This window comes from Fundulus heteroclitus, chromosome 21 (assembly GCF_011125445.2).
Source record: "Fundulus heteroclitus isolate FHET01 chromosome 21, MU-UCD_Fhet_4.1, whole genome shotgun sequence".
Classification (NCBI taxonomy): Eukaryota; Metazoa; Chordata; class Actinopteri; order Cyprinodontiformes; family Fundulidae; genus Fundulus; species Fundulus heteroclitus.
In genome coordinates, this window is record NC_046381.1 from 29,136,061 (window position 1) to 29,163,680 (window position 27,620).

General features: G+C 40.3%; 1 protein-coding gene across 18 annotated transcripts in view; it reads right to left on the reverse strand.

Moving 5' to 3' along the window:
- svila (supervillin a) overlaps window positions 1-27,620 on the reverse strand; it is a 94,877-nt gene that overhangs the window by 12,960 nt on the left and 54,297 nt on the right. For 9 of the 18 annotated variants that reach the window (XR_004927476.1, XM_021320807.2, XM_036125510.1 and 6 more), the window contains 17 exons: window positions 22,264-22,328; window positions 20,969-21,105; window positions 19,548-19,643; window positions 18,896-19,184; window positions 15,931-15,999; window positions 14,785-15,301; window positions 12,943-13,105; window positions 9,350-9,482; window positions 8,000-8,053; window positions 6,119-6,193; window positions 5,655-5,711; window positions 4,741-4,906; window positions 4,499-4,579; window positions 3,239-3,325; window positions 2,889-3,066; window positions 2,622-2,794; window positions 1,007-1,162 (listed from right to left, as the gene is read on the reverse strand). Coding sequence is in view for 17 of the 18 variants with exons in the window: in XM_021320807.2 (XP_021176482.2) it covers window positions 1,007-1,162; window positions 2,622-2,794; window positions 2,889-3,066; window positions 3,239-3,325; window positions 4,499-4,579; window positions 4,741-4,906; window positions 5,655-5,711; window positions 6,119-6,193; window positions 8,000-8,053; window positions 9,350-9,482; window positions 12,943-13,105; window positions 14,785-15,301; window positions 15,931-15,999; window positions 18,896-19,184; window positions 19,548-19,643; window positions 20,969-21,105; window positions 22,264-22,328 (2,496 nt within the window). In the remaining variant the exon portion in view is untranslated. The remainder of the gene's footprint in view (window positions 1-1,006; window positions 1,163-2,621; window positions 2,795-2,888; window positions 3,067-3,238; window positions 3,326-4,498; window positions 4,580-4,740; window positions 4,907-5,654; window positions 5,712-6,118; window positions 6,194-7,999; window positions 8,054-9,349; window positions 9,483-12,942; window positions 13,106-14,784; window positions 15,302-15,930; window positions 16,000-18,895; window positions 19,185-19,547; window positions 19,644-20,968; window positions 21,106-22,263; window positions 22,329-27,620) is intronic. The other 9 variants (XM_021320804.2, XM_036125512.1, XM_021320809.2 and 6 more) reach the window with 7 other exon arrangements.

Genomic DNA, 27,620 nt, shown 5'->3' on the forward strand with positions numbered 1-27,620 from the left:
TGAGAGATTACATATACAGTGTATCAGAAAACAGTGTTTCTGCAGAGGTTACCCAGAGTAAACAATATAAAAAGTTATTAGCCTTCTAGTTTATTGTGTCAGGTTCAAGTTAAATTTGTAAGTCATTTGTTGCAAGGAAAGAAACTGGCTTTGTTATAGTTTACCTTATAGGTTGTATACTGTATGTTGTTGCTGTATATTCTATTGGCCATCTGAGAATAAAAATCGTCACATTAGCACTGTCACTGATATATACCTATATTTTTCATTAAAATTTCCACCTAGCTGTTGAAACAGGGCCAGGCTGTACTGTAATCCTTTTTGAATTTTCACTACACTGGTGCTTCATTTTCAGATGTGTTCAAAAATCATTTTAATTGTCGCAGAGGAAAGGAGAATAATTTAGGTTTACATGCGCTTTACTTCAATGCTAATACAGTACTGTCATGTTTTCACTTTTGTACTTCATATTGATATTTAATCGCTAACTGGTAAACTATGGCTGTTCATATGGATAAAATACAAATAAGTATCTAAAATGTAATGGCAAAAATTGTGTGCTTTCTACAAAACAAGTCGATATTAAACATTTAAATCAATAGTGAATTAAAATTAAATGGAATTGTGAACCAAAGAATGAAAATGCAATTGAACTGCGAGGTTCTTAATACCCAGCCCTACAATGGATAGATGGATGCCTTATGAATGGATGTAAGCGTGGATAACAGGGTGGACTAATGAATGTTGGCCAAAGAGCTGGACAGATTTGATGAATGGATGGGAGGGATGGAAACAACTTTGAAAATGCTGGATAGGGAATAAAGTCTGGCGATGTACGGTTTCCCTTCATAATCCACCTGTTTTGTTCCCACACCGTTCCAGACTTTATTAAATCAAAAGCCTCGTCTTCGCTCTTCCAAACTGCATAATGAACCCGAGTGTTACATCAAACAGACGTCATCAGTGCAGGATTGTCCATTCAGAGCTGCATCCTCGCCTCACTGACCTTTGACCTGCAGCAGCATGAGCTTCTTGTATGGCACGGCGCTGTTGTTGGACGTCTGCTCAGAGACGCTGACGCTGCGCAGGCTGACGGAGCTGAAGTTCTCCTTGCTTGCCAAACCGGCCAGAGCCACTTCAGAAAATCCAGAGTTCTTGTTCACTGCAGAGAGAACAAAGAAGCACAAAGATGAGACGGCGCAGACATAACACCAGATAATCACATTTGGATATGCAGCCAGAATTATACCAGAAAAAAATAAAAATACCAGAAGCATATAGATGCTTTCAAAAATTCATTGGCTGAACATCCGAGACATCTGCAGGGTAATTTAACACCTCAAGCTCCTTAAACCATACTGAGCCATTTTTTGCTTTGTAAAAAGGGGCTTATCTTCCTAAAAGATATTGCAACCATTAGTGAATACAGTTCCCATGAAAAAAAGTGGTGGACTGTGCATTCTGACCTTAAATCAGAACCAGAATTACCTTCAGACAACTGAGCTACTGTTGGACCAAACATCACTCTCCACATCTCCAACAGTGAAGCTTGGCCACTCATAACCCTGTTGTTGGCGCTTCACCTCATCTTTCCCTTGCTTGGACCATTTCTGATCATCACGGATCACTGCAGACCAGCAACACCTCCCAAGAGCTTTGGTATTAGAAATTATCTGACTCAGTCGTCTTGCCATCACAATTAGGCCCTTGTCAAACTCAAATTCTGGTGCTGCTCAATTTCACTGTTTTATAAATGAACTTAGAGGAGAAAATGTTCATTTGCTGCCTGGCATCCCTTAACAGGCGTCATATTGTAGAGACAAAGACGGTCATTAGCTTCATCATAATGTTACGCCCAATTCATTTGCATATTGAATTAGAATGTTTTTTCTGATGAGGCTTGTTGATCAGATTAAAGTACTTTTGAAAATAACCTTTAAGCACATATGAAAGTGTTAAGATGTAGTATGTCTAATATTCTAATCTTAGATATATTGTGTTTTCAATAGCTGTAAGTGGGAAATCATCATAATTACACAATTAAAGGCTTTAAAACATCAGTCTGTATAGTGTGTTGCATCATCAGTTCAAATGAACCCTGAAGAGCCCCAGGATGAACGAGACAAACACGCCCATGAGTAGCTGTAAACTGTAAAGCAAGCAGAACGAGCTTTAAGTGTTACATGATGCACACTTCTCTGAAGCTGCAGATCAGTGGCAGCTGGCAAACAAGCAGTCGGGGAAAAAGATCAACAAGTGGGCAGCTTCTACAGAGCCTGTGTATGTTTCTTGGACCATTTAATATCAGACAATGCACATCAAAATGTGTTTTTTTTTCCATAGAAAATGTCAAAAGCTCAGTAGCAGACATGCAATAAAGAAAACATCAAGTCCACGGATGAATGCATGATAAAACTAGTCATTTGTAGCTGATTTCACCCATAGAAACATGGCGGATTATGCAACAGAAAAGCAAGACGGGGTGAAAAAATGTTTTATTTTTGTCAGTTGTGCAACTCATGTTTGCCTGCCAGAGCCTGAACCTCTGATGAACTTGCATTCCCTTATAATAAACAGCAGGAAAATTGACCAACTCCCACTAAGTCATGACTCATCCTTACTCTTCTCCACCTTCATCCGTTTGCTCTCCAGCAGGCCGATGTTGAGTCTCTGCTCCGTGTACTCATGCCTGATATCCTCTCTGGCAGCCAGCTTTTTCAGAGGGTTCCTAGATGACTGAACGTTGCGGTTTGGGCGCACCGCCCTCCTGTGCTGCACCATCGCTGAAGTCAATCTAGAAATTCAGAGATAAAAGGTCAAAGCGTCTCATACTCTTGGCTCACTTTGTGTATTTTTTAAAGCCCCGTCTCCTCACAGCTGAAGCTTACTTTGGCACCTCGGGGTCAAAAATGGCATCAAAGTCGTCGTCTATCTCCACCTTGTTGATGTTGGCAGGAAGTTCCTCCACATGGCGGTAGAACTTGGAAAAAGTTTCATCTTCAAGGCTCATCACTTCCTTCACTTTCTTCTCAGTGACAGTGATGGTTGCTTCTGGCAGTCCAGGCACTGATTGACAAAACAGGGATGCTTGAACACACCTGCATGTTTTCATTTTGCTGGACATGCTTTTCTGGTTCCAAATATTACACATCAACAAAATCTGACTTTTTATAATAAATTCTTGTGCAGAAATACTTTGTCAACTTGGCTTTAAAATTGCATCTCATTTCGGTCGTACCTTTACTGTTGAGCTTTCCAAGGAATGACTCGAGCTTCTCTAGCTTTGTGTCCGACTCCAGCTTCAGATCCGGCACTGCCTTAATCTCTATACACACACACACACACACACACACACACACACATCAGGTTTGAACAAACCACACATTTACAGACCATTTGCAGTTTTTAAGAAACCTGTGAAATGTTGAATAAATAATAACTGAGCATGATGAATAATAATGGCAAAGTGAATGTTCACAGACTTGTGAAAATGAACTTCATTCATCACGGTGAACACCATCCCACGCGTTAGTTACTATTTAGCTTTACGATCCAATAGAAATCTCATGTTTGCGTTGGTGACATTTGTTTGTATGATCATGAAAAACAGAAGGGAATAAACCTTGAAATTCCTCGATGTCTTTTGAAAAAGAACAAAATCAGTTATACAACATCACTATTAAAATAACCACTGCAATCCAATTAAAACATTTCAATAAAACATACACAGAGAAATTGGCAGGACTCTTAAACAGCCAGAGAAAAAGACTTTCAGCACATAACAGGAAGGCTGAACAGAGAACGTTTCTCCATGTTATCTGTTTGTTCTCTTAGCAAAAATGTGGAAATGTTGGCAGACTTTTGGAAATTTCAGAATTAGGGTAAAGATAAACTACACAGTCTCTAGGGAATACACATGCAGACTGCTGCTTTAGTAATGCCAAGTGTGGTAGCTAAATCGCATCACTGATACAAGACTATAAAACCAGTTTAAAATGCCATTTTCATAAGGAATTACGTTGATAAAAAAAAGTCCAATATACAGGTAGTACTCTCACACACACAGCCAAGTAATGTGTGAGAGCTGTTCAATTATATAAATAATCAGAGACTGCCAGAAAGACTACAAAAACAGTTATTGCCCGTTCTGGAATGCTGAATGAACCGATATCTAAAAAGTTTATATTTGAATTAATGTCTGTTCGATCACTTAAAGTCACAACACACAGGATTCAATACAATTCAATATTTTAACTACAACATTTGTTTTGGAACATGCGTCTAATGATAGCTGAGGATTTATCAGGCAGGGTATTTGGTACTTATCCAACTGAAACAGTAGGTTGACGCTGAAGGCATCTCTAATTCCATTCAATTAACTCAGGAAAAAAAAACCACAGGACATCAATGTTACATAACAGAGACGCAAGCAGCAGAGTGAACAAAAAAAATGGAAAATGTGTTCATTGGGGTATTAAAAAAAAACATTAAGCCTGACCTTCCTGTGGTTTGGAGACAGCAAGACTGTTCTTTGATTTGGTCTGGAGGGGGGAGTGGAGAGCAGAGGGAGAGGCCAGCCCTACAGGAACACAGAAGACCAAAACACCAACTTAATTAATTAGAGCATGATAAAAAACTGGAATCACATGCTTAGATCATTTGCATTGTTGAGAGTGTATTGGACAAACTCTAAAAATCCCCCCTCAGGTCTGTAGACATGTTTACAACTTGCCCTCTGACCTTTCTTCACCATTCGTGCAGCCACAGTGAACTGGGAGGAGTCATTAGCAGCTCCGTGGCCCGTGGTCTTCCACGCTTCCTCCCGAGCCTCAATCAGCTGCTTCCTCTCCTGGATGGACATGTGAGCCTCCATGCTCTGGCTCTCCATCTCTGCCTCTGTTGTTCTCTGAGAAAACATGGAGTAACAGTTCATCAGCTTAACTCAGCACAACAGACAGATGGAGGTCAAATTTAGGAACAACTGCAAAAGCGAACTGAAAAGAGATTCATTAACGCTGCCTTTGATATGTCCCGCCAACAACAAAAAAGTACTAACAAAGTCAATGGAACTGAAATTGATCCTATTTAGTTTTTTTTACTATGGGCATGTTATATTTATAGATAATTTCACTGTAGAGGTAGAAAACTGAGTTTTACAAACGTCACATGTTTATTTTTGACTTACAAATTACTGGGCAGCTTGTCAATAGCATCCAATGGTAGTTGGGGAAACCAAGATTTAACTTTGTTGCTATTTTTCTTACCATCCCACGATCACAGTGCATTATAGCAAGAAAAAAAATATGTCGTCATCCAGTGCCTGAAAGAAATTAGCCTTTTTGAAATGTCATAAGGAAAAGAATGTCTATAATTACTAATTAGCAGTTCCTCGAGAGTCTGATCAAAAAAAAAATGCATCAATTAAAAGCCATTTGAACTGTCTGGAATTTTCAGGGTAAGGTTATGCAAATTCAATAAAATATAGATTTATTTACAACACATCTTTAGTAAGGAGTGCCTAAAACATGGCCTATGATGTAAAATCTAATGTTCAAATGAGTAAGAGCCAATTAATTATTCAGGTAGAACCAGAAACAACAAAGGGATTGGGAAGATTGGCTTGATGGGAGGACTGTATATATTGACTGGGTCACCTTCCTTCTCCAGGGGTGTCTTTCATCCACCTGCAAGGGTCTGGGTGATCTGGTGGCCTTCACAATCACACGGATGGATGTAAGGGAAAGGATGACATCAACAGATGAGGATGAAGATATGGGTGAAAATATCTAAAATCTGCATAAGAAGCTCAAGCTGCAGGGGCCGTGAGGCTGTCTTTGCAATGACAAACATTGCAGACACTACTAGATGGCAAAACAGCCAACAAGACAAGCGATCATTATGTGCCTCTGCAACAATGCGTTTGCCTATAAAAGCAGTAAAGCTAACAGAGCAGCGCCAGTGAAGCGATCAGTGGATTATTTCCTCTCCAGAAACTGATGCAGTTCAGAATTTGGTTTAGACGTGTGTATGGGTGACAATGGTTTAATAAAGTTTAAGGGCAGGCAGGCCATCAAACAAGCAAGGCATGCAGACTACAAGACTTGCTGGTATTGCCTACCTGGCTGGCTGTGTCATCAGGGGAGGGATGGAAAGGATGATCAGGAGAGGAGAACGTAGCAGCAACGTCAGGCTTCTAGAGCAGGTACAGAAAAAGGAAATATACATGCATGTAGAGGACGGCAGAAAAATAAAGCTGATAACTGAAAGTCTGAAACCTGGTTGGTTACTGTTGGCAAGGGAAATAAAGTCTGATAAAAGGCACTATAAAGACATTTCTAGTAGAGTAGATCTTATTTCTAGAGTTTGACCCCCCACTGGGAATGAACTTTAGGATAACCTGTCCAGTAATTGTGTAAAGGTTTGATTGCAGCAAACCTTTACACTGTTATGCACTTACTCAAGCCATGGATAGAGCAGGAAATTATTCTAATACATTAGGGATGTCCCAACTAAGGCTATTTTTTAAATGGACTGGTATTGGAGTCCTGCATAAAGTCAAATCTGGATCCCCATCATGGACCAATGTCTGATCATCAGCTGTACCCTACAGGAGGTTCAGCCATGATTTGTGCAGCCAATTTAAAAAGAGCAGCTGAAACAATAGTTAGATTTTATGATGTCAAAGCAAAGTGGAAAGTTAATGAGGCAGGAAATCAACCTTTGCTAATGACTTCTGTCTACAAATGCAAAGCTGAAACTGCAATGTAATACGTTACAAAGTAAATTCTTAAACGTCTATCAAAGCAGCAAATAAACATGCTAACTTTAGCCTCGCATTAAAACATTGACAAAGGAAGCAGACCTTAAGTTTATTAAAGGCTACATGTGTCAATTCACATTTAGCTTTCTAACCAAATAAAGCGTTGATGTTTTTAGACCAGGACACTATAACCCTGTGTTCATGCAGGAAAACAGGAAAGACTGCTGTGTCATGAAGGACATTGGAGGGTAGATTGAATTGGGCACAATTCCAATACTAATGTAGACCATGCAGTGCAAAGTGTTTTATTGCTTCAAAAACATGGCAGTGGAGGGAAATATCAAACAGGGATTTGGTATTGGTCGGGGTCTATTCGTAAATGACAGATTTTTAATAGGGATTTCTTTTTAAATCTAACATGCACACTGATGTAAGCCTCATTTTTTGAGAAGCATAGGAAAATCTTCCCTTGTCCAAACATTTTGATATAAAAACATGCATCTCTGCTTTATATATAGATCAAACATTTTTGTTAATTAAAACAAAATGAGGAAAGTATTTGTGGCTTTTCGTTTCCAGTGCATAAAATCTTTGGTTTTAGATGCTAAAAGTTCCTTCAGTTCTCTGCAGCAACCATAAACTCCAGGTACATTAACACAGGAAACTCACATTCACATAGTGCATGCTTAGCATGAATCCTAATTTTGGGTTAATTCATGATATGTAGCGAAAAGGGATTGATAAAATTATACTCTTAAAACATTATCAGTAGTGTTTGTTCTTAGCTCACACGTGGTCTTAAGAATTTCTTATGTGATGGCACAGGTTACATCCTAACTAACATCCTAAACACATTTCCAATAAATTTATGAAAAGATTAATGTCAGAACAAACTGTAAACATTATCATTGAAAACAGTGTGAGCCTGACAATATCAACACGATTTGACACCCCAATCTCACCAGACAGTGCAGTGATATAATGAAAAGCAGAGTGTGTAGAAAATTGTCAACTTGAATGTAAATAATAAAAAAGGAACCAACTCATAAATAAAATGGTACCGTCGCCACCTGAACACACACTCTGCGAGGCTGGATTTCTGCTCCAGCAGGTTTTTCTTAGCACATCCAAACAGAAATAACAGTTCTGTAAACTTTGATCACGGTTCTGATTTGAATATAGTCGATAACTGGCCCCGCAGAGTGCTTAGGTCACAGAGGTCTTGGACGCTGGCCTTACCCAAATCTGGTCGGACACAGCAAAGTCCTCAATCATCATCAGGGCTTCATCGTCCTACAGACAAGCAGTCGAAGAAAAGGGACATTTTCTGAAAGCTCTCACGCCGTGGATTGCTTGCTTCATTGATGGGTCAGAATCCTATTAAGTCCTGCTGATGTTTTTTTCCACCTCATCCCCACTTTTGTTCTTTGTTCTAACACAGGAAACATGCTGCATGACATCTACTGGTCTGAATGAATGGGAGGATGAAAACAAGTCTGACAGTGCTTCCCTTTAGCCTGCATACAACCTCCATCAATTATTAAATCACCCCCTAATTTAAAAATTAGGCCATTTGTTAAATCCGATAAAAGGTTTGCCACAGTGTGTCAGATCACACACACAGCCTGACCTTAAATCACCGAAAAAAATCTGTATTTACCCGCAGAGCTGCCGGGTGGAGCTGCCTAAACACCGATAAGCAGCTGGAAACAAGAAGAGTTGTTCCAAAGCAGCTGCAGAGAATGTCTAAACAGAGAGCTACGTGTACGGCGCCCGTCCTAAAACCCCCTTAAAAAAAACACAATGATGATGGTGAAACAGAAAAACAGTAAACATGCAGGGACAGAAACATGGTTTATTTTGTTTAAAGGTCAAAGACATGCAAACAGGAAGAAGACAATGAAAGATTACATGCAACATGCAGCTCAGTGGACAGAAAAGAAAGACCAGCAGGAGAAAACAGGCTACATTTAACAGGACAGATAGAAATCAGCATCACATGACTCCACAGGTAGGCAAAGAGCTTACTCAGCAGTTTTCTGAGGAAAAAAAGTATACTTTGCTCTGGCAGGTTTCCAACATTACCATGCTGCCCTCAGCTCTGGGTGCAGGACATTTTGCCGCTTTGCCATTTGACCCAAAGTGTTTGGGCCAAATGGCAAGAAGAACAAAACATCTACCAGCTTTTTATAAAACGGAGAAGAGGAAAACCAAGCAGCTCAAAAGACAGAAATTAACAATGCACAACCTCTCTGTTTGGAGATATTCAGAGTTATTACCGCATGACAATGAAAGTTTATTTTCTACAAAAAGTCATTAAATGGTCTGATACTTCATTGACTCTTAAATTCTCAACATGTCAGAAACAAACGCTCCTCAAAGCTTTCTTTATGACCAGTCTATACAGACTGATGGATGTTAATGAGACATACGATCAGACCAAATCACTTTTGCCAGCAGCACTACTAAATGTCACTGCTGCAGTAATAATTAAAACAAGAGCACATATAAATTTGCAGCATTTAAACAAATGACAGGCGATTCTAAGGCTGGCCCTTTGAAGCGCTAACTCAGCAGTGAGGTGGTTACCTTCTTCCTGAAGCTCTGCTCCACCTCCCAGAGCTGAGCTTGCTGCTCATCCTCAGCAGCCTTCGCCACATCCTGCTTCTTATTGATCCTGCTCCTCCAGTCTTTCTCACCGCTCTTCTTTAGCAAGGCGACTCTGAGGGTAGACAGAGGGTGGAGGGACCAGAGACAATAAGCTGCTTGGTCTCAAGGAAATCAACTTTAATAATAAAACTACACTTTAAGCTCACTATAGGCTGCTTTGAAAAATGCTTTGTAGCACAACCCTTTGCTCCTTAAAAAGACTCAAGTACTTACATTTAGAAAGGATTTATATTAAGTACAGTTTCTGTAAATTTCATTAGGTCAACTTTAAGACTTCAGGGAACTTCAAGAACATTATATTAATCTAAGATCGGCAATGTTAATAACCTAATACATTTTATTTAATGTTTACATTGTACATTCCCCCTTTATGCATTGCTTTTACACTAACTTTAATGCAGTCTTACAGAATACATTAAGCTAAACGTCGTTAACTATACACAATCCTCTTGATATAGCAGAAAATACTCTGAACTGGTAAACAGCTGCTTGATTCTGAAGCGATCACAAAAAACAAAGACAAAAACAGCACCAGTAAACACAACCATAGTAGTTCTGATAGTAAATCTGTACACATGCCTACATGGGTATATTTACTGAGAGGTTTTGTGGTGAGCAGAAGCACGTTTGCCACCTCTATATAACCAATTTCCTACGTGGTGATAATATTTATTCAAGGCCCTCAGTTTGTGTTTAAATGGACATCAATCAACAGAACATAAGGCAAATAACCTCTTCAGCAAACTCAGAGATGAGTCCGACCACCGTCTGAAAATCTTTGAGGTTAAACATGATTCCAAAACACCGTGCACATGTTAGTGGCAACATAAAACAGGCACGGTCCCACGCGCCTCTTAGTCTCATTACAGCAGGATAAACGGAGCAGAGCCCAGCAGTCAGCATGTAATCTGGCTGCTGCAGCTCCAGAGAACTGTAACGAGGATCAGCAAAATGCAGACAGCTAGAGCACGACTGGACTAAACCTGAGTTCCCTGAGTTAGAAAAAACATCATTCACCAGGGTGTTTATTAAACATGATAGTAAAGGAATTACATTTTAAAAGGCTAAAACACGAGTGGTAGCCACGGACTGGTTACCTGTAGCAAAACTAAGGTTTTAAAAAAAACTTGCTGCTGAACACATAAAACGCTCCTCAAAATAGTTCCTATGGCAACCTGGAGGTCATTTACTGAGATGTCAAGTTTGGCCGTTTTCTGAAAACATAGATAGAAATGCTGCTGGTATTACCATCTGTAGCTGAATAAAAGGACTCAATGTTTCCACACCATGACTGTTGTAGCCAAATGAAAGCTTTGCCTGAACAGACCGTTTAAACAGCAGTTTGTAAAGTTGTGTTCCTTCAATAAAGAGAACAAAAAAGCTTTACAGTTCCTACACTTTCATTTTAAGAATCCATACGTTTTTCCTGGAGTTTTTAAAACACTACAGACATTTGGTTACAAAATATTTACCCTCAGCTGCTTGGGAAGTAATTGGGTCTTATCTTATATATATTGTACAGGTTCCAAAAACAGTGCTGAAACTGGTTTCTTCTTTTCAAGGACTGATCTCGGGTTAGTTCACAATTCCACAACTTTTGGACCTGTAAGGACTCTTAAATAAGGACTAGTGTCCTAAACAAAATGCCGATTGTTTTTAAAGGAGCATTTTATGGACCAATGGCATCGTTATTCTATTTGCCAAACAATGCAATATAAAATAAATTGATAAATACAATGTAAAATGAAAGAATTAGTGTTTGGTGTGACATTTTACCAGACAAAGTTTAAGGACCACTGTTTAAGTTGAACAATTATTTGAAGCTTTCCAAGACTTAGTAAAAGAAAAGCTTTTAAATCGTTTCAAATGACTGGTTTAGTCAGGAAATCAAAAACTTAAATATTGGGGAAATGTTAATATTTCGTTTTGAAGAAGCAATACTAAAAATTATTTCAGTTAAATATCAATATATGTAAAGTCTATTGCATTTATTGAGAATTGCATTCATGTCCTTATGAAAATGGGAGAAGGAAAAAAGTCAGGAAAACAACTTAATACATTTTTCCATTCCTATCCTGACTTTGAAGATGAGAAAATAACTTCCCAGGACTTTTCAGCACTGTATAGGATCCTTTAAGGTAAAATTACTAGCACTTAACTCCTGAATTTAACAGACATTTGCTTAAGTCTGTGTATCAAACTAGCCCACTATAGTTTTTGCATTACTAGGCATAATTGCTTTTCTGTTTTAAATAAAAGCAACAGGAAGACAGTATGCCTTTTAGTGTTACATTGTTGTGTAAGTGCTGTAAAACCATGGTGCTTTCACATAAGGCTGTCATACCCTGAGAATATTATGCAAGTCCACATATCTTGACTTGGAGGACAATGGATGGTTAATATGAGAAGGAGTGAACAACAGAGGGTATATTTTTTGGGTCCCATTTCACATAAGAGGAGACTTATCTTAGAGCAGAAAGAAAGGCGGCATGCTCCTCACAACCAGCCCTCTGTTACAGACTGAGGACACATCCTGTTCTGTCCCAGACCGCCCCCCAAATCAATGCCAAAAACAGGATGTAGGCAGCACTGACTTTGTCATCAGCTGCCTCTGGGACAGAGTCCCTGCCTTTAAAGCTTTGACCACTTCAGGACCACTGTGGCCCTCCCCCTCTTCCAAAGAGTCAGTGAAATGTGTAATAATGGGCAGACTGGGACACGCTACGCACTCACTCGCTTTTAACAAACGGTAACACGCAATTCTATTATGTCACCAATCGATTTGAAGCTTGATCGTTTGTCGGCTTAGTCTCCAATCAACAGGCTGAGCCTCAGTGTGACATAACTACACTTATGTAAACCTGCCTGTCAATCCAGTCCTGTGCCAAAGTGCCTGGAAAGCTAAACTAACATTCATCATATGAGAAACTAACAAACTTTAATTTATCCACACAAGGGGTGGCCGATACAGACTTTAAATTTTATCGTGGTATATTGTGCTAATGTGATAACAATAAAAGTGATAAAAGACTATTTACAGCTTCTTGCAGTAGTTTTTATGCAACTGTGTGGCTGTGACTGCATGTCAATTATAGCCCAATAACCATAAATACTGTCCTTAAAAATCATCTAAAAATATAATATTAAAATTAAATTCAACATATGCTTCATCAGGACACTGGTTACATGAAGTATTGTGATTTCTATCACCTAACTGCACACAGTAACTGCATTTAATTTTATCTTTAAATGTATGGATTTTGTTGATGCTCTCAAACCAACAGTGGAGGAAATAGAAAAAGTAATCCTATCACTACTGGCAGTTTTTTTTTTCTTCCCCCAGACACCACTAGTTGGAATTTATCGTTGTCAAGATAAATGCAAATTCTTGTAAGACATTTTTCACGATAACGATAAAACAATGTGATAAAGACCCAGCCCTAATCCACAATGTGCACAACAATTCAGAGAATATGAACCTATACCAATACTGACCCCTGTGCAGCTCTTACCTCTCTCTGATGGACATGTGTCGGCCAATCATCACGTCACCCATCTCTTCGTCAGGATCAGGCTGAACCAGGCACGCCGACTGCCCCCCAGCCAGAGGCCCACACTCGCTTGGGGGCGATCCGAATGGGTCTCTGGATGTTATCACAGTGGAGTCCGGGAGTTCTGTGAGAGCAAATGGACAGAGGAAGTAAGATCAATAACCTGACAGCACACCAATGCCAAAATTCTACCACAGATGCCTCAAAGATAAAAAAACAAAAAAAAAACAAATGAGGAGTATCCTGCAAAATTTCCAGTGGACTCAGAATAACGCAGCACTGCAGAGCTATCCTATCATGACCACAGAGATTTGAATACTAATTGCTCTTACCCAGATGAATGAACAATGATTAGATTATACACCAGATGCTGAGTTTCTTTCTTGCTTACCAAGAGGCTCCCACCTGCTTCTCTAAAGCAGCACAGATACTGTTCATTAAGTTTCATGTCTCTCCTACGGCTGTAATCGAATATCCAACGTTGTAAAAACCCGCAATTGTTCCCCTTCAAGTACAACTTGCAAAACTATGAGACGGCTTGTTTATCTGACTTGTATCTTAGTAAACTGACAGGCTGTATAAAGACCCTGAGGCACACCTTAAAGTGACAGCTGCTTAGACATAAAGGATGACTGAAAACCAACGAGTGTCACACTTTCTCAAGATCTAATCAGGACACAGGCCTGCGCGATAAACCCAAACTTTGACGCCGAAAGTTATGACAATAACCAACGTCATCTTGCTCAATATATTGCAATATTGATTATTGGCCATGTTGCCCAGCCCTATCAGGATGTGTGATTAGAAAAGAGATGGCTGACTGCTTGGTGAAACTTAACCTGTCTTACATTAGCTTGTTTGCATGGAAGAGTATTTGCTAGCAAAAAAACAAACAAAAAAAAAACACTTTTTACATTTACTTACTAAGGTTCCCCATGAGTTACAAACTTTTCTGATGAAAATGTTCTGTTTATTTTGTCACAGCGTTATGTTTACAGCGTTTCATGACAACATATTGTTAAACCAATGGACCACAGCCACACTGCTTCAGGTATAACCCATTACACTGCTGTAACTTCTGACATACAAAGCTTGAGTGGACGTATGCAAAGTAGACCGATGTCCAGTCTAGGCAGACAACACAGTTTATACACAACCACATCTGTTTCTTAGAAGGTTGTTCACAGTTTAAATGTGATCTTGGGAGGTGCCAGCTGCAGAAAATCTGCAGCTGGAAAATGTCCATGCTGGACATTTTACCAATCTGATTTGATCTGGTTACAATCTTGTTGCACTCAATGTACAGACAACATGAAATAGAAAAAGACTGCCAATATAAAATGCAGCAAAGCTAATGCCACAGGTTTTACACAGAACAGAGCTTAAACATCTAACTAGAATTATAATTGGGTGGGTATATTACAAATTTGCTAAAAAACCGCCAACTTCTGCAAACATTGTAAACTTTCAAGATGGACCTGGTTTAAAAAACTTCATCTTATAATCTGTTCAGCAGGTATATTTTTTCCTCATGTTTTACTACGTTAGTCCAATAAAGTTCAGATATCATAAAAGTTTCTCAAATCAGTATTTTCCATCCCAGTCTCCAATACCAATATATGGCAAAAAACATTTGTTGTTCTCTCAAAAATCAAACAACCCTTAAATATACAAAAAAATTAACATTCATACAATTTTTCTTAGTGTAACTGATGTTCTGTACATAGTCAGGGGGTATGAAGCTACATAACAATGTAAACATGAAGAGAAACAAGTCATAGAGAGCCGGCCTTTTGTTCTTACCTCCACTGATGGTTCTGATCCTGTGACTGTCCGAGTGTTGTGCTTCCTCCCTTAGATACCGCCTCTGCTCTTCTTTCTCCTGGACTTTGTGGCTCTCCAAGCTCTGAACAGCTGCCTCCTCCCCACCTCTGGAAAGCCAGCGTTGCTCCTCCTCCTCCTCCTCCTCCTCCTCCCACCATCTATCCCTTCCAGTTTGGGGCTGGGGCAGGGCAGCCTGCCTGGCTGCTGTTTCAGGAGAGGGCAACCTCCTCTTCCCCACTTTCAGGTCCTTCATGTCTTCCCCCTGGTCTGAGATGGGTTTCATGTGGTGGTCTGAGGTGTCCTGTGACCTCACGGCATGGACCTCAGGGGGGCGGTGAAGCAGGGGCCTGTTGGAGCTGGGTGGGTTGGCTTCAGTATGGACAGCGCCGCTTGCAATGTGGATGTCTCCGGCATGGTCAGAGGAAAAAGTGGCTCCTGCTGCGAGTACAGAGGAGGACGAAGTGTGTCCATACAGAGCTTCTGCACCATTTTGAAGCTATTAAACCGGGAAGTAGAAAGAGAAGAAAGGACACAAAGACGTTGGTCAGTTTGTTAAAACAGCTGAAGGGGAGTTTGGACAAAGTGCTCACACAGGCAACCAATCCCGCTGACTTATCACAGCCGGACCGACTCGCTACACTTCCTGAGCATCAAAGGGCAGCCTGTCCTCCACATCACAAGCCATCTCCCTACACACAATGCAGTTAACGCCAACACAACACCAGACTTTACTAATGCATCACAAATACGGATCACAAACCTGACATTTCTGTTGAGCAGCCACTGCGAGGCAACAGCAAACATCCATAGAAAGATTGAAAGTCCAAAACGATGCTGCAGTTCTAGCCCTTTTCAGCTCCTCTCGCCACCACAAAGCTGCCTTTTAACTCCTTTTGCTTTAGTGGAATGCAGTTGGCAGCATCACCCATGCAGACAGCACCAATGCTTTACAGTAAGACGGATGATGACGAGCGCTGAGTCAGAACTTTATCAGAAGCCCGGCCATGCACCGCTCATTCACAATGCCATCACACCAACACAGATGAGCGAAACAGTGAAATGCACAGTCATTTCTGAGAAGAGACCGTCATCCTCGATGCAAATGTACCGACTGAACAATCTTACTTGGAGTTGTTCGACTGGGCTGTCACACAGCTCCTGTTCATCATCCCTGCTGTCTGTGTCTGAGAGCTCCTGGAGCAAAAAACACGCACACACTACAACACTTGTTTCATTCCTGCTCATCCAAAATATGGAGTGTTTGCCATCACCATCTGAAACCAGAGGTTTATTAGGACAGCTTTCTAAAACTATTCGATAAGCAGTAAAGTTATAACTAAAGTTGCACAACATTGTCTTAAGTTTTAGATTTCCAACGAAGGAAAGACAGCTTTGTAACCTGGTTCTTTTTTTTAGAATGAGTTCATTTTACAGTAAAGTAGTTTGTGACTTATTTAAAGATAGATAAAAAAAATATTTTGATAGAGAAAAATTGTTGTGTTTCAGAGCTAAACAAACTATTTGATAATTAGCAGATCTCTAGTTTAAAAGTGGACTTTTTTAAACTCATGTAGAGACAAGTCTGCAGTCGATCCGGGCTGCAGAAAAGTAGGAACTTCAGCAGATGAAAGGAAGGAATGGAGTCTGGCCAAAATTGTTATATCTTTGTAAACTATCAACTTCTGTCATGGAACATGTTGGATATGGAAACGTTGACCAGCCTTGTGGAAATTACAAAGGTACGTATCAGCATTCTCCAAATATCACACTGATAAATCGGCTTTACTAATGCTAATCATGATAAACACAACATGCAAAAGCGGGTTTAAAATCTAGACGCTGTAATTAGTCTTGTTAAAAATAGTAAAACCTCATTTTACAGCAACTGTCGTCTCACACACAGTTGTTGGAGGAACAACAATTTGAGCCTTTTGTGTATGTGGCACAGTGTGCAAGAAGTGGTATGGCCTGAGGATCCACCAGGCAAAAATTAAATGCTGTACAAGTGAGACACAGGAGGAGCCTGGCCCCAGATTAAACACAGTTCACAGACCCTTCACGAGCAACAGAACCAGGTGGTGAAGGCTTTTGAAGATACAATAGAGAATCGTTTGGGTCATACAGAGGAAGGTCCCGGAACAGTGTCGGCAAGCAGAGTGGGTGCGGATTCCAAAGGAGGTAAATTTAAGTACCATAGAGCAGATCAGAGTCATCTGACTCCTCAGCATTAATAGCAAAGTCTTCTTCAGTATTCTTGCTACATGCATTTCTCCTGAGGAAAACATGGACCCCTCTGCACAGAGGTGCAGCCAGGATACATTGAACACACAGGGTTGATCCCCCAGCTTAACACAAGGCACGTGAACACAGAGGAGACCCAGCCGTTGTCCGTCTTGATCACATCAATGGCTATGACTATTACAACTCTTAGTTTAGCATCACCTTCGGAACAGAAATATCTGAATTTCTTTAGCTCGACAAGGGCATTATTGTTCACCTTGGCCATGATGCTGGTGGAGTCAGCAGACGTGGAGTCTAGAGGACCACTCACCAAGTCAGGAACACGGCAGCCCACAGTCAGCGTATTTATGGATGATCTGACTGTGACCACAACATCGGTTTCTCTTCATTAGACTACTCTTCACCCCAGAGTAGTCCGATAAAAGGTTTATTGAGTCCCAAGTAAGAGTTGCTACTATATAAAGACTCCAATGACAGCATTGTATCCTTGGCAGAGAGGTCAGAACCAGCAGGACTGCAAAAGTTCAAGAGGCAGTAGATCAGGCTGAATAACTGCTGGGGCACAGTAAGCAGGTGGTGGTGGCATTTAGACGGGCATGCCCAGTTACAACCAGGCCCAAAGAAAGAAAAAGCACCAACTGATATGGAGGAGGCATGCAGAGATAGTATGTGTGGATTGCAGCATCATCGGGTGTGGACCAGATGGCAAAAGACTGGAAAATATCATGTATGGAGATGTGGATGTCTGAGTCCCATCAGATCAAGTTCCTGGTTTAGTCTGTCTATGATGTCCATCCCGGCCCATCCAGAGGCCTGGCAGAGACCTCACTGTGCCTATTCTGTAAGAAAGGAGGTTCCCTGGAACACATCTGAAGCTGTGGCCCAAGACCAATGAGACTGGCACCACTGTTGGTGCTATGACCGCGCGTTGACGGTCAGTGCAGAGGTCATCAGCACTAGAGTTTCGTGCAGCAGAATACAGTAAAAGGGGCTGTTTACAGCAGCGTAAGACTGGCAGCTGAAGGTTTATCTATGTCAGTGCTTCTCAAATAGTGGGGAATTTTCTTACCCTGCCCCATCAATACAGAACGCGCTACAGCAGCATCCGAAACCATCCAGATTCTTCTGGGACAACGTATATGTATTTTAAGGGAAATTTAGACATCTTGCTCTCTTGTTCTTAGGTCTTATTTTGGTAGCTTATTAAATCTGAATACATGTTTTAACTATTTGTACCATTTTTTGTGTGTGTAATAAAAACAAGACCAGATCTTGGACATAAAATGAAAGAACCTGTATAAATAAAGGTTAGAAAATCCTCCTGCAAAGGGTTACATCAGTGCTACAGTAATGATTCTCCCACAGCAATGATAGCTTTAGACTTATTTCACAGTTTACCATCTCTTCTCATTCGATTTTTTTCAGCACTTAAATATAAAGTTAGACATAATCAACAGTGGGAATTTGCCAAGTACGCTGCTACGTCATGGTTTTTCAAAACTTGGTAAAGGTTGGTAAACCTTACAAACGCACCAACGCTTTTGGAAATCTTCACTTTTAAAAGCATATTAGAAAAACTCTGTATTCTCACTCAACATTTAAACAGCTGTAAAGAAAGCAGAGAAAATGTCTTTCTGGAAAAATATCCTCCCCAAGGTTTCAAATTGGTATTAAATGCACTTTGTTTGAATGCTTGATTGTGGGATTTTTCTATTTTATTCCCTTTTGGTGATACAATGAATCGGCCATGTGGTGAAAAAAGGAGAATCTATCATTCTGGATTAATCAAGTCAAACAGTGTTAGTTCAACAGCATAAACACTCAGATTGATCATTAGACTTTGACCCACCTGCTCCATATCTCCCAGGGTGATGGGCTGTGTCTGGTAGCGAGCATGGGCCCTGCGCTGGCGGGTGTCGCCTCGGGTACGGGTGACTCTGCTTGCCGGCTGTGCGAGTCGATTGAACAGTGCCATCTTTTCTGCCAGGCTGAGGGTGCAAACATCCGGCTCCTCATTGTTTTGACTCTGCATCTCGACTTGTCCCTCCATCGTAGGTGCCTGCTTTGAGCCTCGGGCCTCCTGAGAACCCCGAGTTTGCTGCTGGCCAATCGAGCTACGCTGTAAGGAGGCCTGCAAGCTGCAGGAAAAGACAACACCAGAGAAACAAGGAGAAAAGGGGACTTCTGGTAAGCCGTGAATATAAAGAGGCTCATGCAGGCAAGCGCCATTCGACATGTTACACTTCTTTACAAACAAGGTCAAATAAAAGTTTTCAAGGGTACTGAGAGATGTTACACATGCATAGTGATTCATATCCACCAGACAAAGTACAACCCATTTGTCATTTACCTACTTAATCTTGTAATTTCCCTGGATTACACCGGAGGGCATCAAAGCTTAAATAGTGTGCATAGCAATTTTAGTACATCATACAGAATACATTAGTTAGACAACTCAGGTTGATTCAGTCTTTCATGCTCGTGCACACACGTTTGTGTACCTGTAAGAGGGAAGGGCATTGGTGCAAACTAGGGTGTGGCTATCAGTACGTGCTACAGTAGACTGATCAGTCATTTGTGGCACATGAGAGGGTACACTACAGGGATGAAGGTCAGGGACAGCAGCACAGACACACACACACACACACACACACACACACACATACAGTTGGTAAAGAGAACAGAAAGGGGACACATGTATTAATTAAATATGATAAATATATAGTGCCTGGCAAAGTAGTACATTACTTTTTAATTTTTTTTCACTTTACTTCAATATATTTCATTAGGGTTTTATGAGAAACCAACAGAGGGGGTCATACGGCAATTAAGACGGCAATAAATTAATGTTTTTTTTTTAAGTTTTTTTTGTTATCTGGACATTTGCACTTTTACTTCTGATTTACACATGTAATAAAAGCCTTTCTGGGATTTCTTTTCACAGTTTGCTCTTTCCTCTGTGGTTTCCATTGCTAACCATGAAATAATGGTTGGTTGACGCATTTAGTCAGCTGGAGTGTAGGTTCATGTTGCAGCAGGTCAAAGAGCCTTAATGCACAGCACAAGACGCAATGGGATGTGTTAGATCACGGTGTCCAAAGTGTGGCCTGTGGACCATTTGTGGCCCTCAGAATAATTGTGGGCAGCCAGCAACCACAGTTAAACACATGGTACAGATGTGGCCTGCCGGTGATAGCAGTTGATGCATATGGCTTTCAAGGCTGAGATTTTGAATGATTTCAGCCTTTCATCACACTCCATTATTTTACACTATTTTACTGAAGCTCAGCTAATTATTCTTTACTGAAAAAACTAAATGGTGCGTCTGTAATTTCAAGTTAACAGTTTTCGTCCATGTGTCAAAACATCTGAACACCACTGATCAATCTTGTTCTTGTGTTAGTGGTGTAGTCAGACCTAAATATTTGAGAATCTGTGGCAAGACTTCAAAATATATGTTCACATACGCTGAGAGGTCGTATGTGAGAGGTCAACACATTGTGTTGACCTCTCACATAAAAGCCAATGAAATACAACAGATTTGTGGTTGTAACGGTATGGTAAAGACATCTGCAAGAAACTTTTCAAATTCTATTTGAAAATTATGAAAGTCCAAAAAATTTAGTTTTTCCTGAACAGATGTTAATTAGCTTGGATGAAAAACTACATTCCAGTGGTTTAGTGGTTCTCATCTTTAGATAATACTCCTGACACACAGCCACCTTGCAGTCAGAGAGCATCCACCTCAGAGATCATGGATGCTTTTCCAAAAACACTGACCCTGATGTCCTCTTGTTGTTAAATTTTGGATTGGCTGAGCATAGTTTAATAGGCTTCCTTCCCTTCTGTTGGTACTCTAACCCTCCTTGGAAGACTGAGTGATGCAGTTTAGCATCAGAGTAGGTTTAACATCAGCACTCACGTCGCTGCTATGACTACTTCCTCAGTGGTGACAGGCTGAGTCCTCGATCGGTCCTGTGCCCGTCTCAGTCTTCGTTCCACTGCTGCATTCCTGGACCGCGGTTTGGGAAGTCCTCCATCAATGCTTTTCTCCAGTTCCTGGACAAGAGCCATTGGGATAAACATAGGAGATTATTAATAATGAGTGGAGTACCGCTCCACACAATAGGCCCTGTTGGAACGTCTTCTATAAGAACAAAATATGGTGGAAAAATAAGATTTGATCATTTCTGCAAAATAAGATTAGAGTGAAAACTGTCTTTATTGCTGAATTTAGCTGCTACCAGGGGGAGTCAAGAACATACCTGGCTTTTTTTGACCAGAAAATACAGACCTTCTAAATCATTCTAAATGTGACAACAGCACCCGCTTTGCTCTGTACCCGCATTCAGTAGTACGATCTATAGTATACTATTAATAAAGTCATAAAAAAAGTACAAAACTTAATGTAACTGAATCTTTATTTAATATTAAAATATCTGCCATGCTAGTTGTTAGAAACGGTTGGTATAAATGAACCCGTATATGTGCTTTTTTTAGTAAATTTTAAAAGGGATTCTAGGTCATCGTCAGAACAACAACTTTAATGCACTAAACCAGAAAACAATTAAAGGTTACATTTTTTACCCATTTCGTTGGGATCAGGGGGCCTGAAACATTTTCCTTCTTCAAAAGGGGGAAACAGAAAACAGTTGAGAACCGCTGTGTTAGCCACTTGACTCTTTCACAATCTGTCACATAACCACAAACTTATTGGGATTTTATGGGTTAGTTACAGCATGTAGTCCCTTAAATGTCAAGTGGCAGAGAAACTATAAGGTTTTAAATGCATTTTGAAAGAAAAAATATAACAAGTTTGACCATTGATTTGTATTCAGCCCCTTTTACTCTGCTAACCAAACATAAAAGCCAAATGCCTTCAGAAGTCATCTAGTTAGGAAAAAATGTCAGCCACTGTGTAGTTTAGAGTCAGTATAAATTCAGCTGCTCTGTCAAAGCCTTCTGGTTTGTTAGAGAACAAAGAACACAGCAGAAGATAAAAGCAGGGTTAAGTTCTAAAACAATATCTAATCTTTGGACACCTGGCACTGGAAGAGCACTTAGTCCATCCACACTCCTATGTATGAATCCCCAAAGAGTGAAAAAGCAACATCAGATACAGCTCATCTTTGTATCATGCGTCTGGGAGCTGTGTATGTGAAAGCAGGATGAAATTCAAAGTAACCAGCGGTCCAAAGGTCAGGCCCTGCAACTCACCCTAAAGAGAGAGCGCTTTGCTGCTACGCTCAGCTTGGCTCGTTCATCCAGCTTCTCTTCATCAGCTGTAAAAGAGGTGGACACAAAGAAAGGAGGTTGTTGGGTCATTGGGTAACTTGTCCTCACTGGAACATTAACAGCAAAAAAATACCTTTAAACCCAAAAACCTGGTGTGGGTGAAACAGGGAAGATCAACAAAACTAGATTTATCGCCTCAGATATTACACAGCGTCACTCTTTGGAGTTGAGCTAAAGGCAACATTGAGAGCTTCATGGGTCCTTTAGACATTGATGACATTAGCTCTAATGTTCCGTACAGCTTCATTCAGACACACCAATAAAGAGATAGAGAAAGCTATGGTGCATGCAGTGTTTGCCCTTTGAGCAGGATGGGGCAGTAAATCAGGGGCGCCATGTTCTCTTCATATTAACTGACCAAATGTTCTGTGGGTATGGAAAGCATGGCAGCGGGGCATAAAAGATCACTTTTCTATACGCTACAGCCTATTAATGATGGAAACTCGCATGCATGTTCTACATTAATTATTGCATGTGCTATTGGACAGAATATTCTATATCACTTGTGTTGGGCCATAATCACCAGAAAAGACTGACAGAATGTACATCCCAGCATTCATTTGGGGCTCTGATGTCACAGGAGTTATATACCCACAGTGCAACGTCATGTAACTTCCTCCCCGGCGCAGACTAACAACGGATCGGACCTGAACTCTGAGTGCAGCCTCAACTTGCAGGCAGGCTTTGTTTACACTCCCCTCTCTCTAAAGGAATCTAAGGAAGCATTCAGGATTTAGCTGTTTGTGCATTCAGCAAATCTCACTCTCCCATTTTACCTTTGAAAAAGGAGCTAAAACAGCTCAGATGATTTTAATTTTATTAGCACCCAGCAGCCCTCCCTCATTGCTGGCCGAAGAACGTGGACCAACCAACTGCCTGCCATCCAGTGTTATTGAATCTGAATCATGACACGGCATTTCCAGCCTAAGCACAATTCAACCTCCCACAAAGACGCCGCAGGTTATAGGAACGTTCCCTTTTTCTTTTTAATCTGGGCAAAATTAACAGCTGGGATTAAAGAAAGGATCCAGAGGTCTGCTTAACAAAAGCAGAATTTAGAAATCCAGCATAAGAGCTGAAGCTAGGATTAACCTAGTGTGATCAAGGCACCCTGGCTTTATCCAGGTTTAAGTAATTCATCTTTTTGATGGAGGCTGATGACGAATTCAAGCAAATCAGACTCAAGGAAAAGCTGCTGCAATTATAAATGAAGAGATGTATTTGGAGCTACTTATATGGCAAACAGGTGTCACACCATTTTCTGCATCTACCCTATCTAACCTATCAGATTCTGTGACTATAGACGACGCTGTTTTGCTGACGCTACATAAGTCCTGAAAGAAAAGCATTGGATGAACATTTTTCAGGAGACAGGCTTTGCAAAACAATGTTGACCTCATATCAGATTTTAATAGTGGCATTACTGATTAATACAAACACTGTTTAAAAACATTAAGCATATAATCTAAATCTAATTGAAATAAGTTAATGAAGGATAACTGATATGAAATTAAATCATCAAGTCTTAATAAAAGATATCATCTTAAAGAATAACATTCTATCCCTTCACAGTTAGGTCACCAGGCCGTATAGTTTTCCTTTTTGGGGCTGTGAGATTGCATATTGAGTCAATGCACTTCAGCACTACAATTGTTCTGGAGAAGTCGGTGAAACAGCGCCCTCTAGAGTCAGAATCTGACAGGGCAAGGAAAATGGTGTAACACCTGATTTTATTGACAATACATTCGCTTCTTCATCAGCCATTTCTATAATCCCCTCAACTCATGCAATAGTGTATTAAAAGCCTTTTTGTCAAACTTACAACAACATCAATCTTTAAAAACTCAATTCAACAGTAACAATGCCCACATGGATAATTATGAAGTTAATAATCTGGGCTAACATCATAATGTAATGTGATAAAAGTGCTTGACTGAATACCAATATGTATCAGTGGTATTTTAATGCAGGCTGATAAAAAATACCAGAACACACATAAGAAAATGGAATCACTGACAAAACGCATTGGTTTCTGATCGGTGTGACCACTGACTCAACACCAGGATGAAGGTAGCCTGGTCTGGAGCAGGCTAGCTGCACAGCATAAATCGCCATGGGAACTGATGTACTACTGCTTTTCTGAAACCAGTCGAGGCTTAATTCAGCCAGGATATCTGGAAAATTTGGCCTAACATAGCAGTCTTTGCATTTAGGGTACTGTTTTATTCAACTGCTATTCATCCATCTTTTATCTTTTGCCTGAACAAACATGCTGCTCCCAAGTTTTAGAGCCCTTGCCTTCAATTTGCCGCTGTTTCCAAACCAAAAGCTCATGTGTCCTCTGTGGTTTTGTTGTGTGTTCAGCTAACCGGTCTCTGCTGGTGGCCATGGTAGCTAACCTCGTAGCTAGTTAGCCACCACTCAACTCAGACACACTCACTCTTGATGATATGAGGCAATATGAAGAACATTAAAACATCATCTGATCCTGAAGCTGTGATTGGTCCGCATTGTTCAGCCTATTAATTGTTCATCAGTGCTTTATTCCTCAGATCACCGCAACTTCATTATCTTTGCCTAATTGTCCATAATTGTTCTTTTTCATAATTCATCATTTTGCTGTCTGTTCATCAGGTATCAATTGATCAATTTGCATTTTATTCTTAGTGATTAATGAGTAGGGGGAGAGTTCATTGGCTCATGTGAATTGTTTAGTTAATACATTTACACTTGTATAAAGACCATTTATGTTTATTTTGTGCAGGATGATTACTGTCTGCAGGCTTGTGCATGTATCATCCCTTTTAGGTCAAATGTCTAGTAACAGTTACATCTACAGTGATTTTTTATAATTATTAATTGGGATTAAAATTAATAATCAAGCAATCATGGTTGCACAACAACTGAGATCTAGATTACCATTTTCCTCCACCATCACATCTTTAAGAATCCTTTTAATTTGTGTTGTTTAACAAAGCAACGGTTGATGAAAGCAGTTGAAAACAAACAGATGAGAAATCAGTTGCTTCTGCTGCAGATCAAACCCTTACAGGACCGTTTCTTTCATGTTTGTTCAGTCCAGATGCTGAGTAAAAACAACTCTGTGCTGGAACCATTGACTGAAGGTAAAAATTATGGAGCAGGAAAGCTGCTTTATTAATTCCACCAGTTGGGTAAAGTTAAACAGATGTTGGCTTAAACCATCTGTTTTGTGTGTATGTCCATGTCTTAAAGCTCAGACCCAGTTATGTGTGATATAACAATTAACACCACCACACACACGTACTTGTGCCGTTTAATGTAAAGCTTTCATTATGTAGAAAGGGTGTCATGTTTAAATAGTTACATTTTTAGGTAAACTGCTCATTCAAAACCTACTTTATAATCTTAACATTTATTCTATGTATGTTGCATCGTAAAAAAAAAAAAAAAGCTGCACTTTTATAGCTGGAAAGAAAGAAACCATGAAACAACAAGACTAGCGTCTTCTGAAGAGAAAAGGCCGAAGATCTGCAGGTGTGTGTGGCTTTACAGCGCACACACATTGTGCGAGACAGATGACATGACATCACCTAACAACTATTTCCTTTGATTGACTCAACTGCACATAATTCTTGTCAGAGCAAAAGTGTCCTGGTGGAAAGTGTGTTTATGAGAACCAGATGAGTTGCTTTAGCCCTTAGCAGCTGCGTTATGCTACTGTGAGCACCATTAATGACTCTGCAAACTCCACTCTAAAACGTTTCACTTCTTTTAAACAAAAGATCTTAGAAACAATTATCTTTAATTTGTGCATAAACTAAAATCCTTCTACTGCTTTAAAATATGTCAAATACAATTCAGCTGGACATCCTGCTTATGCAGTTCAAACATCTACATTACTTCTGCTGTGTCCCACTGAGTCACTGACACTTGATTACAGACTACTAAGGCTACGTTCACACTGCAGGGAAATGCGACCCGAATCCGATGTTTTTGCCCAGATGCGACCCATATCTATCTTTTTCACGGCAGTGGTAACAGCCCATTTCCGACCTTTTCACCCTCCAAAAAATCCGATTTGTGCCACTTCCATATCTGGTACTAATTCGGATACGTATGAGTTTTTTTAAAGCGTCCGCAGTTGGAACGGTCATGACGCATTTTATCCAACTTTCACGTCACTGTCTCTCACTACACATCCAGACACAGTAGTAGCAGTTAGCACTTCGTAACAGAATGTTGTTAATAGCTGTGCTGCTTTCTTCTTACCTTAATTCATCAGGCTAAGATGTGGTCTTAATAATGTCGGCACCCATTGCTCAACAGATTTCTATAATAACAAAGAGATGCCGGCCGGCGTCCGCATTTTTTTTCTTTGATTTTTCTTTTAACAAAACTTTATTGAACACTTCTAGAAACAACTGCATTCACCATTACTCCCGCAAACAGTGCGCTGCTTTGTGACATGTCCGTCTGTTATCTGCGCACGTGGGTCGTCTCATGACGGCCGTATTTAGTAGTAGTAGTATGCACAGCCACCTCAAAAAAAATTGATTTCAGCAAAAAAAAAAATGTGATTTCAGCAAAAAATGAAATAGAAAATAAAAAAATCAGAATTGAGCATCAAGACCTGCAGTGTGAACACAGCTTTAGTTTTACTTTTATCCAAAGGGATAGTGAGGTCCTGTTAAAAGGTTACCCCCTGTGAAGATGTTTCCCACTTGATAAGTCCCTTAACTTCTTCATTTACCGTAGATCCAGATTAGTTGATCCTAAAACCAGTCCAAAAGAGACAAACACCAAAGCAAACTTGACCATCTCAAAATGACTAATCTGAAGCATATTTGAGAGGTTTTGTGAAAACGCCATTATATGAATGAATACAGTTTTGCATTGGGAGGTTATTTCCACACTGGCCAGTTATTATTTATGTAGGAAATGAGGGCAAGTGGTGGCACACCACCAAGGTCTACTCATTGTTGGAGGTTTCTGGAAAAGTGTCAATGGGAGGCAAGCTCATCCGATCTCTGAACCACCTCAACCGACTAGGGTTGATGCAGATAAACATCTGTGCCCGCATTCACATAAATTCTCAGAGAGCTTCCTATTTTAGCCTAAAAATTCCTGCCAAGGAGACTTAGCTTAAGAGTGATTCAGATCGCTGCTGAGACTGACTGAGTAAGGAGGAGACAGAAATATTTCCTAGTGAGGAGGTGTGGCTGACTGCATTGCTAAGAGCTATCTGCTAAGAGCTGTGATTGGTTAATAGTGCAAGAAACAAAAAACAAATACGCTTC